The 13,848-nt window shown below is 31.9% G+C and overlaps 1 protein-coding gene across 1 annotated transcript; it reads left to right on the forward strand.

Moving 5' to 3' along the window:
- The first annotated feature begins 748 nt into the window (after positions 1–748).
- On the forward strand, positions 749–6,448 carry LOC129319267 (putative protein phosphatase 2C-like protein 44). The gene is made up of 5 exons (XM_054964272.1): positions 749–837; positions 968–1,255; positions 4,094–4,346; positions 5,389–5,519; positions 6,151–6,448. Exons 1-5 carry the CDS (start codon positions 805–807, stop codon positions 6,286–6,288), a joined length of 843 nt encoding a protein of 280 aa, XP_054820247.1. The 5' UTR covers positions 749–804; the 3' UTR covers positions 6,289–6,448.
- The last annotated feature ends 7,400 nt before the right edge of the window (positions 6,449–13,848 follow it).

The following is a 13,848-nucleotide window of genomic DNA, read 5'->3' on the forward strand; positions in this document are numbered from 1 at the left end:
CCAAACTATACTTTTGGTCCTTTATAAGTTTCAATTTAATAACTTAATTTTACAAAGTATCTTTGTAGTCCTTTAATCTTAATATAATTAATTTCAAATGATTATTTTTTATATTAATCATTGTTATTTTAAAAAAATTGTAAACTTAATATTTCAACATTTGAGAATGTTTTGTCAATATTTTAAAGTTTAATGTAATTTTTTTTTATGAAACTAAGAGTGTTAGAGTTAAAGGATTAAAAAAAATACTTTATAAAATCAAATGATCAAAATGAAACATTGTATAAAGTCAAAGGAAAAAAAGTTATGCTTTAATATTTTAATTTTGATTAGGGAATACGAATATTTTCAGTTAAGTAATCCATATAATATTATTTGTTTATAATTAAAACGGAATATTCAAAACAGAAATACGTATCACAACAGACAAAAAGCAATGTGATATAAAAAAAATGTTCATTTCAGGTCCAAAAAATAAAATAAAATAAAATGTTCATAAATTTCGGGCTGGTCGTTAGTTGGCAGCATGAAAGGTTTGGTTTAATTTTATAATGTTCGATAATATCTTACCGTTGAAAACGTTATTTTTATATTTAAAGTTTGCCTCTAACAGCTGATCAAAGTCAATTATTATTAATCACCAATTCAATTCAATTCTCACGCGCACAGTTTCAAAGACTTCAACGTTTGTTTTGAATTTGACCCAAAACGTTTGTTAAAGAACATTTCTACCCAGAAATTAACTTTATAAGGGTTAAGCTAAGTCTTTCTTCTCCATATGAAGAAACAGTCAAATTATCATACATGAGATTCAGAGATCTTCATCTCAAGCTCAAGGTAGTATGCCTTTATAATTTCATCCCTCCAAGTAAGGTTTTTTTTTTTTTTTTTGCCCCCTTAATTCGAATTCTTATAAACTTGTTAATTAACACATACTTGCTTGTCGTTCATCGATTTGAGAACATAGGGATTGAGGCTAAGGCGAATAGTGTGGAGGATTAATGGAGGCAAGAGACGTAGAAAGATAAAGAAGCAGCCTTCATGGATGAACCCAGTGTCACATGGATATCACGTGATCGATCGGCGAGTAATTGGAGGATACTGTTCCGATGAAGACGAGTGTGATTCAGTTGTGATACAGAGAGAACAGAGGGAAAACACAGAACTTTGGTGTTTCGGAATATTTGATGCTCTAATCGGAGATGGCGTCACCAAGTACATGCAATCCCATTTATTTCAGAAGCAGCTTAAAGAGGTAAGTAATAATCTTTTAAATTAAATGTTCCTTAACTTGCATTGTTTAGTCAATCAAACAAGTTGATTCAATTGATAAAACTGTGACTCATAATTTAGGGTATGTTTGAGAATATATGATAAAACAAAAAGAAATAGTTATTAATGGAATGAAATGAGACGAAATGTATAGAATGAGGCATTCTATTGTTCGGTAGTTTTATTAAAGGAATCAATAATTTTATTTAATCATTATTAAGAATTATTATGACATTAATAAATTTGAAATTAGATAACAGTAATTTTGTCATAATATTATTTATTTATAAGGCCATTGCATTTTTGACTCCCAAACAATGAAGCTTAAAAAATAACAGAGAGAGAGTTTAAGATGATTAAGAATAACTTGGAAGTTGGAACTAGGAAGTCCATCATAAACCATTCCACTATTTTTAAAAAATTCTCTTAAACAGTGGTATAAAATTTCTAGCCATCATCCCACCTCATTTTATTCCATCCAAAAAACTTCCAAACACTACCTTAAATATTTATATTTTTCTATGGGTGTGTGACATCTGTTATTGTTTGTGAATAGTTTGTAAATATCTTTATAAACACTATTTAATTAATTTGAGTGGTCAGCCCTATTATGGATTTGTTAAGTCTTTAATATTTAATAATATATATATATATATAGCACTAGCTACTTAATTTAGTAAATTTCATTCTAAATTCATTCATTGATTGATTAGATGACGAAAAATAATTCATAGCATATATATAATCCCTAATGCATTTTTAAATGTGGTAGAGTAAGGGTTTGAGATCATTGAGTAAATTATAAATCGGTCCAGATCCTCTCCTCATCCCTTCTCTCCTTTTCTTCTCCTCATTCTCATCTTCACCCTTAAATAATAAAATGAATTGTCCAGCTTTATTTGTTTTATAAAATAATTGTCATATTATTACATAAAAATAAAAATAAATTTAAACCATTAAAATTTGACCTGCATAATTTACAGTTGTACGCTGTTATAAAATTGTTTTATAAATTAATTTTTTAATTATTTTATTGCAATTATAAACTATGTAGATTAAATTTTAACAGTTTAAAATTATTTATTTATTTTTAATATAATATTATGATGATTATTTTATAAAATAATTGAATCTGAGCCCTTTATTTTTTAACCAAAAGTGGAGATGGGGATGAGGAGAGGAAAAGGAGAGAAGAGATGAGGAGAGGATCTCCTTCCATGATAAATAATCTCTTAAGAGAGGGCACAAATTGGTGAAAACATAAACTATAGATCTTAAATTCCAAAACTATCAAATTTTTCACGATCATCAAAACAAACTAACTAAAATTTAAATAGTCTTCTTTCATCATTTTATTTTGTTTATCATATTAATTCTAACTTTATTGTATATCTCAAATAATTTATCGTCAATGATGATGCATTATGTTCTTCACACCCACACACATTATTCAGTGCTTGTCAATGGGCCACTATAGTGATCATCACTCTTAGATCATAATGAAAATTTGATCCTCCATATTTAATTTTGGTAGTTGAGATTTAAAGGTTTTAATTTTAATTTTTTTATACTTATTAAAATAAATTTTATAATTTTTTGTGTGATAAATATGCTTTATCAACATTTATAACCAATTTGGAAAATTTAAATTTAATTTAGATGGTCCAAATATATTATTAATTGTTTTATAAATTAACAATTCAGATTTATTGTGGTTTAGATTTAAATTTTGTAACATGTAATTTTTTTTAAAAATAATTTTAAAAGTTTCAGTTAGGAGATTATCTGCATTTTTAATATTGTATTTTAAATATTTATAAAAATTATAAAAAATGATATTAAAGTAGGACTGTTTAGATGACATTTAGATAATCAATTTATAAAAATATAAAAAATTTAATAATAAACTGAACTGTCAGGATTAAATTTATATTGGCTGGATGGGTGATGAAATTTATTATAATTTTTTATTTTGTTAAATATAAAATAAATATTAAAATTAAAATTTAAAACTGAAAAGTCCAAATGAAATTTAAATGATCCAAGTCTCATTAAAAGCTGATGATTACTATGGTGCTTATCCTTGATGGAGTAATAAGCACCCAAACGAGATGCATTGGTAGGTTAGGAGAAAATATTTATTTATAGAAGAGAAAGCAGTAGGGCAAGACAAAGACAACACAAATATTTGTTAGTGCTCATTATTGTACTATTTTTTTTCCTTTTCAACACGAGGGGGCGCTAAAATAAGGCCCAAAAAAAGAGAATTTACGGGAAATATTTCTAGTTCGCATCCTTGACAGCCCATGTCTTCAAATTTTGTTTCATATCTATCTCAAAAATTATATATAGTGAAATGTTGACCTACTGCTTGATCAATTCTCCCTCTGATCTCATTTATAAAGTATATTTTAAAAGGTTCATTTGGTCCCATTTATAAGTCATGGTATATTTTTTAGATAATATTTAAAAAGTATTTTTAAAATTACTTTCATGAGAGAGAAAAAGTAACATAAAATCACTTTTTGAATTTGTTATATGGGGGCATATTGGAAATTTTATACACTTTTATTCTTTGTATTTTTTTTTTGTATTGATATTATGAGGTTGATAGAAATGACTTATAAAGAAAATCGGATAAGTATGTAATAAAAGATATGTGACCATAGAATAAGTCAACAAGGGTATTTGTGTAGCCTAGCTAAGTCATAAATGATATCTATTCTTCTCTTCTCTACGTGAGAGGTGAAGAAGTGAAGTATTTTTGAGTTCGTACGTATGTAGATTGATTTGATCTGATTACATATGTTTTTGGTACTAGTCTCATATAACTAGAAAATGCAAGGAGACCCTGAAGAGAGCATACCTGAATGTGAGAGCAAAGATGAGATCGGAGGATGAGAGGATGAGTCACCGGATCGGCTCAGCGGTGTCGGCGATAGTCATCAACGGCGAAAAGCTCATGACAGCTCACATCGGACATTGCAAGGCTGTTGTGTGCAGAGATGGGGTTGCTTATCACACAAACCCTACCGCCCAACAAGCACCCCATTGGACTCGCAAGCTCTTTAAAGGTACGTAAATTCGGATAAAGGGTTTTTTCTTTTCTCTTACTGTTATCTTCCCTTCTTTTTCTTTTGTTATCAAATCTTTTCAATGGTTCTGATTTAATTTTAGATAAAATTATAATTATAATTTTAATAACAACATCCCTACTGCTGTGTGACTCAAAAATTGCACTTTACCATCCCTACTGTAAATTCACCGTTTTTTAATTAATAGTGTATTTTACCTTCAATTTCATATTTTACATCATTGATATGCTGATGATATTAATTAGAAAATAAATATTACAGTCAATTATAAGGCAGTCGTGAAAAATCTCTCACATCAGATAGCGTTTGATCTAAATAAATAAGAACGAAGACAATAATAATATGACTAAAACTAATTTAAATGATATAATATTGATAAATTTTGAATCCAGAGATAGTTGTCAAACCTATTTCATATGTTTCTTTGGGTGAGTGCATGAGGTGAATTTCTGGCCATTCAATATCTTTTTTTCTATTTTTAATTGAAAAAGTATGGTATTTAAATCTAAACCGGACTAGCTGGTGAACTAGTAAATTGGTGAATTGGTCTCTTGGCCAGTTCAGACAAGGAAGTGAATCAGAATTAAAGCAACTCAATTTAGCCTAGTTAACCCCGAATTAACCATGAAAAAACTGGCCAACCCATTGGGTTAATCAGTTCACCAGGTTGCTGGAAAAAAATTTGAAATGAAAAAAAAAACAATGACAAGAAGGAAAAACAAAAGGAAAGAGATGAAGTCTATGGATGAATAAATAGAAAGGGGAAGAAGGAGAGGAAAGCAATGATAAGACGATATAAGGAAAAAATGATGAAGGAAAGAAAAGTTGAGGAACCATATACCAAAGGCGTTCAACTCCTCCCATCTGCGATTTTTGTTACAATTGATTTTGTTGCAATTTATACTCTGTTTATTTATCTCCAATACCAATAATACAAGATTTATTTAGATTGAAAAATGCACTTAACTATAGTGATATATAGTAATTAACATTTCCGGTAATGCACGAAAATATATTATAGGTATGATGACATGTGAATCATCAGACGCTGGTGATAGAAGACAGTCCAGAAGCTCAGAACTTGCGGTCAGAGCTGAAAGGATCGATTCTGACACTGAATTTTTGATCTTAGCCACCAATGGCATATGGGACGTAAGTCGTAATGCTTCATAATTCGAACATTTCTTAGGATAAAGGGTGAAATCACAAATTTTTCTTTAAATTATAAGTTTAAGAGCATTTGAGATCTTATATGAACTCATTTTTTATACAAAGTTTTTATTCAATTTTTTAAAATGGTATAATATTGTCTCTATTATTAATAAATGTTAAATTTAATTATTAGTTAAAAAAATTATAGAAATGGACCTAAATTATCTTGGTCATTTTTCTGTAATTTTTTAGATCCTTATTAATTATTTTGGGTAATTTTTTTATTCTTTTCCTAATTTTTGAAGTTCTTCTTGTAATTTTTTAATCAACTAATTATTAAAATTAAATTTTGTTAACTAATTTTTTAGTCAATTAATTGTTAAAATTAACTTTTGTTAGTGGTAGGGGTAAAATTACACTGTTTTTCAAAGTTGAGGAGAACATATTGTACATAAAATGAGTTTAAAGTCCCAAACATCCAATAACCTTAGTTTAAGGATGAAATTACTCTTTAATCTTAGAATAAATGAGATTGATTTATCTTTTTGAAATATTTGATTATCCCCTTGCCTTTTTAATTCAATTGGAATGATAATGATCGATGATGAGTCTCTTATATAAGCATATGCAGGTGATGAAGAATCAAGAAGCAGTGAATCTCATAAGGCACATAGAGAATCCCAACGAAGCTGCTCAATGCTTGGCAAATGAAGCTTTGAATAGAATGAGCAAAAGCAACATCTCGTGCATCATTATTCGATTAGACTAATTTAAAAAATGTCTTTAATTTTATTTCCAAAGTACAATGCCTTGTGGATTGCGGCTACAATTTTCTTCATTTTTCTTTTTGGGCCAGGCCATCTACTCTAGTTGATTAATTTTTTGTAAGGATAATTTTAACTAAAGACAAATGATTTGATTTAATTATTAGTGGATCCTAAAAAAATATAAAATTTCAGTTGAATTCAGAAAAAATGAAGTGAAAATAATTTCTACAGTAAAAAGATTAATGTACCATTCACTTATTATTTTTGTTCAAGATATGAAATTATTAGTTATTATTTTTTTTATTTCACTTGTTAATTTATTAATGTAAGTATAAATTACATGACGGATCAAAGGCATCAAAGCTTTCCTAACAAGCAGATAATGCAGCTATATGTTAGAGCTTGAACTCAATATTACAGATTAAGCTAGCACTGCTATCAGTTAGTACGCACTTCGGTTTTGATCCGATCTATATCTTTAGCTATATTTATACTATTGTTTTGATTTGAAACACAGTTTTGTGCAACTATGCAATTCACTGTAAAGAAAAAATAATTGTACAAATCAGTCTGTACAGTTTTAACCGTGACTCTGTCTATTAGTATAAAAAGAAATTAGGGGTGAGCGAGTTCTGAGATCCGTTCCTTAAGGCAGTCAAATGTATTGAGATTCGACAATAAATGCACCGTTTTCAGCAGATGAGAAGGACGTGTTTCGGGTTCCACAGAGGAATAGGAAGCCACATCAGCAATTTTGACACGCGGTTTGACGTGTACCCCCACTAATACACAACACTCCACACAAACACGTCCTGCTACATTCCTTAAATGATAATAACGGACGCGCCCTTAGGACCAGTCTTTCCTGTTGAAGGATGATATCCCAGCTGGAGAGGCAACCTTTTCTCATAGTAATGCCTGCCCTAAGGAACCATTGGATTTTGTTACTCGTCCCCGGCTACGTGTTATTTTTATAGATAGGATTGATTTTGACGGGATGGGATCTGATTTAGCGTTAGCTGAGTTCAGTGAGCTTTATTATAGTTGGGAAAGAAGCATACCCTCTTCTTCCTTTATCTGATAGGGGCGAGAAACCAGCAATTTCACTCCTCTCACAGAGCGAGAGGAAAAAGCAACGACCGAATGGAATATAGGATCCGAAAGAATAAATGATATGGGACGCGGAAGCAGAATCGTGCTAGTTTAGGGACAGAACCCTGAAATACAATAAAAATACAAGAACAAAAGGAAAGAGACGAGATTTATGATGAAAATAAAGAAAGATATGAGGTAAACAATAGGATAACGATCAAGGAGAAGATCTTCTAGAACACCTGCCTCTAGGAACCTCAACCTTTGAAGACACCACAAGAGTGGATCACGCTCTTGATCACGTCTGTTTCTCACACGGGATGCCACCACAAAGCATTGAGGCTCACAAGAGTTATAAACTCAAAAAATGAATAATTTCATTCAACTTCTGTTCTGTTTACAAGAGCGAGCATGCCTAATTTATATAGGTTCATAGAAAAGAATATTTCCTAAAATTAAAACCCTAATTTTCTAATACTAAAAGGAGAAATAATATAAAATAATGATAAAATATTCAGCCACATAATTTAGGAGATGTGATCCTAAAATTATGGGATTACAAAATTTAGAAATTAATACTATAATTAATTCTAACCTTTGACTAGACTCAAAATAGGAAATCAAATCAAAGGACTATTAAAATAGGAAATAATTTAGGAGACAATCAAGGGATCATAAAGGATTTAAAATCATGTCACCTTGACTTCTTCACTAGGGTTTCATGCCTTCTTACTTGCAAGAGGCTCAACTTATAGTCTTCCTTGCATTGGACTAAGGTCTGCACCTCTTGGGCTTGACTCTTCATGAGTTTGGATCCTAAGTACATTATACACATATAGATGCTCTCCTTTAGGCTTGAGAGGAGTGCCCCAATACTCTCTAAGCTCTTGAATTTCTTGCACAAGACTGAACAAGGCTTGCTTCATGGCTTTAGTTCGGGCTCTTGTCATTGGACCTCCAATATATTGTAATGGGTCTTTAGGTACGTTGGATTGGAAGTATTGGGCTCCTTCCATGTCACCATGCTCATGATTACCATCCTCAAGCTTCGTTGCCATTAATGATATGTCATCCGTGCCATGAGGTCCATCATTCCCTCCCAGTTGGAAAGGATTCATCCTCAAATCTGCAGAATCATATAAAGATAGATCAGAAACATTAAATTGGCACTAACATTGCCATAAGAGCTAGGCAAATCAATCTTGTAAGCATTATCATTAATTCTTTCCAAAACTTGAAAAGGTCCATCTCCTCAAACTTGAAGTTTGGACTTTCTTTGATTATAAAATCTCTCTTTCCTTAAATGTAACCAAACCCAATCTCCAGGCTCAAAGATCACACGTCTCCTGCCTTTATTAGCTTGCTTGGCATATAGCTCATTCTTTCGCTCTATGTTTGCTTTAACCTTAACATGTAAATCTGCACAAACTCAGCTTTTTTCTTGCTATCAGTGTTAGCATTCTCAGAGAAAGGCAAAGGTAAAATATCAATAGGAGATAGTGAATTGAAACCATAAACAATTTCAAATGGAGAACAAGAAGTAAAAGAATGAACAGCCCTGTTGTAAGCAAATTCAATATGAGGTAAAAAATTCACCCAATTCTTCAAATTCTTCTGAATTATTGCTCTTAATAGTGTAGTTATAGTTCTATTAACTACCTCAGTTTGACCATCAGTTTGTGGATGGGCAGTAGTGGAAAAAAGTAACTTAGTCTCTAATTTATGCCATAGGGTATGCCAGAAGTGACTAAGAAACTTCACATCCCTGTCACTCACAATAGTCTTAGGTAAACCATGCAAACGAATAATCTCTTTAAAGAATAAGTCAGCAATGTTAACAGCATCATTAGTCTTAGCACAAGCAATAAAATGTGCCATCTTAGAGAACCTATCAACAACAACAAATATGGAATCTTTGCCTGCGAAGATTTAGGCAATCCAATTATGAAATCCATAGAGATATGTTCCTAAGGGTGAGAGGGGACGGGTAAAGGAGAGTAAAGTCCATGAGGTTGGACCTTAGATTTTGCTTGTCTACATTTAATGCATTTATCACAAACAGATATGACATCTTTCCGCATGTGAGGCCAAAAGAAATGATCATACAAAATAGCTGAAGTTTTCTCTACACCAAAGTGCCCCATCAAACCACCACTATGTGCTTCCTTAGTAAGTAACTCACGCATAGAACAAATAGGAATGCATAATTTATTTTTCTTAAAAAGAAATCCATCAAATCTAAAGAAATCACCAGATCCATGATTTTCACAAGATTTCTAAATATTTTAAAATCAAAATCAGTTTTATAAAGATCTTTTAGAATCTCAAAGCTAAGTAATTGAGCATGCAAATAGGAAAGTAATGTATACCTTTGAGATAAGGCATCAACAACGATATTTTCTTTACCTTGCTTATGCTTAATCACATAAGGAAAGGTTTCAATAAATTCTATCCAGCGAGCATGTCTCTTGTTCAATTTACCTTGAGACTTGAGAAACTTTAAACTTTCATAATCAGAATGAATGATGAATTCCTTGGGCCACAAATAATGTTGCCATGTTTCTAAGGCCCTCTTTAGAGCATAAAGCTCTTTGTCATAGGTGGAATAATTCAAAGTTACGCCATGAAGCTTTTCATTGAAGTAAGCTATAGGCTTAGAATCCTGCATTAAAACAGCACCTATACCAATACCAGAAGCATCACATTGAATTTCAAATGCTTTAGAGAAATTAGGCAAAACAAATAAAGGGGCATTAGTCAATTTATCCTTTAGGGTTTGGAAAGCCCTTTCTTGTGTCTCACCCTATTTGAAGGTCACATTCTTCTTAACAAGTTCATTAAGAGGGGCAGCAATGCTAGAGAAATCCTTAATAAATCTCCTATAGAAGCTTGCTAAACCATGGAAGCTTCTCACTTCACTTGCATTCTTAGGGGTTGACCATTCACGAATAGCCTTAACTTTCTCCTCATCCACATGAATTCCTTGTGATCCAACAACAAATCCTAAAAAGATAATAGAGTCTATGCAAAAGAAACACTTTTAAAAATTAGCATATAGCTTATATTCCCTCAAGGTGTCAAACACATTTTTAAGATGATTCATATGATCAGTCAAAGTAAACCACAACAAACTTGCCTATAAACTTTCTAAAAACATGATTCATTAATGCCATAAAAGTACTAGGAGCATTAGTCAAACTAAAAGGCATAACTAACCATTCATATAATCTAAATTTAGTTTTAAAGGCAGTTTTCCATTCATCACCCTCTTTCATACGAATTTGATGATAACCACTTCTAAGATCAATTTTAGAGAAGTTAGAAGCAACATGCAATTCATCAAGCATATCATCAAGTCTAGAGATAGGGTAATGATACTTTACAGTGATTTTGTTGATTGCTCTACAATCAACACACATCCTCCAAGATTTGTCTTTTTTTGACACCAAGATAACAGGGACAGTACAAGGGCTAAGGCTCTCACGCACAAAGCCTTTCATCATCAATTCCTTTACTTGGCGTTGGATCTCCTTAGTCTCTTCAGGGTTAGCCCTATAAGCAGGCTTGTTTGGAATAGCAACTCTGGGCAAGAAATCTATCCTATGCTCAATTCCTCTTAAGAGAGGAAGTCCATCAGGAATCTCATCACGGAATAGATCTTTATAATCCTGCAACAAAGAGACAATACTAGAAGGCAGAGTGGGGTCAAGAGTGTTAGTAGAAAAATAAATATTCTTGGAAATTACAATAAGAGCTTGCTCACTCATCAAAGCCTCTTGAATCTCACTTTTCCCACATAATAATATTTTCTTTTCACTATTTTCCTTCACTCTCACCATTTTATTTTTTTCTTTCCTCACCTTCTCACCACTCTTTTTCCTCTCTTTTGATTGATTTTCAAGTAAATTAATACTCTCTTTCTTTTCTTTCTCACCCATGCCACAATCAAGGAGATCTCTCCTTTGCTTGTAATCTTGAGAAATCTTTAGTTAATTTTCATAGGCTTGGATAGGCCTAAGAGGATTTAATACAACAGTTTTGCCTTTAAAAGGTACCTTGTAACAATTTCTGAAACCATCATAAGTAACCTCACTATCAAACTGCTAAGGCCTACCTAATAACAAGTGTCCAGCAAGCATAGGGGCTACATCATATAATACATCACAAGTATAAACCCCAACAGAGAAAGTAATCAACACTTGCTTAGAAACCCTAATTTCAGCACAATCATTCAACCATTGCAATTTGTATGGCTTAGGGTATGGAATTAAAGGTAAAGATAATTTATCTACAAGTAAAGTGCTAACTACGTTAGTGCAACTACCACCATCAATTATCATGCTACACACTTTCTCTTTGAGCATCTAGTGTGAAAAATATGCTCGCGTTGCTTATGTTCATCATCCTCCTTTGGTTGAATATTGAAAGCTCTTCTTGCCACCAAGATAGAGTCAACTACACTATTGAATTCAAACTTATCATTTGATTCATGGGAGGTAGAATCATCATCAACATTATCAGCATCATCTTTATCACTTTTATGCACACTATCATAGCCACCATCATCTCTCAAGATCATAACTCTTTTATTGCTACAATCTCTCGCCATGTGGCCCACACTATGACATTTGAAACACTTAATAGGAGAAGTGTTAGATGAATAAGAAGAAGGTTTAGGGTTAGAAGTTTTACCCTCATACTTGGTCTTTATTTCTTCCTTGGCCTGGGATGCATCTTTGGCTTTGGATTCCTTCTATTTGAAAGTTGTCTTGGAGTATTTCCAAGAGGACTTGGAAAGTTTGTTCTTATTTCTCTGCTCCAACTTTATAGCCTTGTGTATGAGCTTTTCCTTGTCCATAAAAGTGTACAAGTCAAGCTTATCTCTCAACTCTGGCCTCAAGCCATCCATAATTCTTGACATTGCTTCACGTTCATTTTCTTGAATGTTTGCACAAAACTTCAAGATATTCAACTCGTGCACATACTCCTCCACTGTCATAGATCCTTGAGAAAACATTCTCAATTTTCTATTCAGCTCTGTGTAGTAGTAGCTGGAGACATAGGCCTTTCTCAAGTACCTTTTAAGCTTCTCTCACGTTTTAATGGGCTTTTTCCCAAGTTGGCTTCTTTTGTACTGCAAATCTTGCCACTAATAAACAGCATAGTCAGTGAAATTCAAAGAAGCAGTTTTTACCTTCCTTGACTCAGACAAATCAAGAGTCATAAAGATTTGGTCCATCTTCATTTTCCAATCAAGGTATTTTTCTGGATTGTTGCTACCCTTGAATGAAGGATACTTTACTTTTTGGTCCGGTAAGTCAACATCACGCTTTGAGGATTTCTTTCCCTTAGGAGAAGGGGGCTCTTCATACTCTTCATCATCACTAGGGGTCTCACGCTTCTTTTCTTTAGAAGAGAAAGTCTTCGGCTCATCTTTATCCTCTTTATGGAACCTATGATCAAGTTCCAAGCGAAACTACTGCAACTGTGTTTTGATAAGTTCTAAAACAGAGTTCATATCAATATTAGGGAATTCATCCTTATTACTCATGTTCACAGAAGCACTAGAAACCATATAAGATAAAAAAATGGATTCTCACACACACAACTCACGTGTTTACTCTCAAGATAAATAAAGTCACTCGTGTTTCACAAAAAAAATTAATGGTTTTTTTTTAATGATGAAAAACACACTTGCCTTTTACCACTCACTAAACTTGTGGATAGAATCCAATGGTGAAACCAAACACAAATCAAGAAACTAAGAAACAACCAAGTGAATATCTTCTAAATTAAGAAAACTAGAAAACAAGCACAAGATGAAAAGAGGATATATATATATATATATATATTTTGTTGCAATTTTGAAACAAATAAGAAAGCAAAATTTTTAAATAAAATTAAGCTTGCAAAAGAAAAAACCACACGTGACAACAAAAATAAGAAAAAAAGAAATAAAAGTCAAAGAGTCAAATACTCAAAGACAAAAATAGAAAACTAAATAAAATAAGAGAGTAGCACAAATAGCAAATAAGACAGTAGAGAATTTGAAAAGTGCTACCAAAAATAAAAAATAAAAAAGTGCTCAACGTAGAAGACTTTCTTATCACCCAAGTTGACTTTTCTCTTTAGGCAACCTCTTGGTGACTTGAAGTTCAAGAATAGCCTTTTTCTACAGTCATAACTCATAGTAATATATTTTTTTTGCAATTGTTTTTGAATTTTCGGATTTTTTTTTCAACACACTAACACTTCTTTTTTTTGCCTTTTTTTGCACGAATTTCTAGGTATATTTTTTTTTTTTTTTTTTGAGAAGGGTAATAAAATGAAAAATCACATAAGATGAAAAAGTCACAAAGATGAAGAAGAGAAAAACCAAAAGATAGAAGTAGATGGGGTAGATAAGAGATGATCACAAAAAGAAATAACTCAAGATGAAAAAGAAGAAGAAAGGACAATAATTTGAACCA

This window comes from Prosopis cineraria, unplaced genomic scaffold (genome assembly GCF_029017545.1).
Source record: "Prosopis cineraria cultivar Desert tree isolate PC_DT_omini unplaced genomic scaffold, ASM2901754v1 PC9, whole genome shotgun sequence".
Lineage (NCBI taxonomy): Eukaryota > Viridiplantae > Streptophyta > Magnoliopsida > Fabales > Fabaceae > Prosopis > Prosopis cineraria.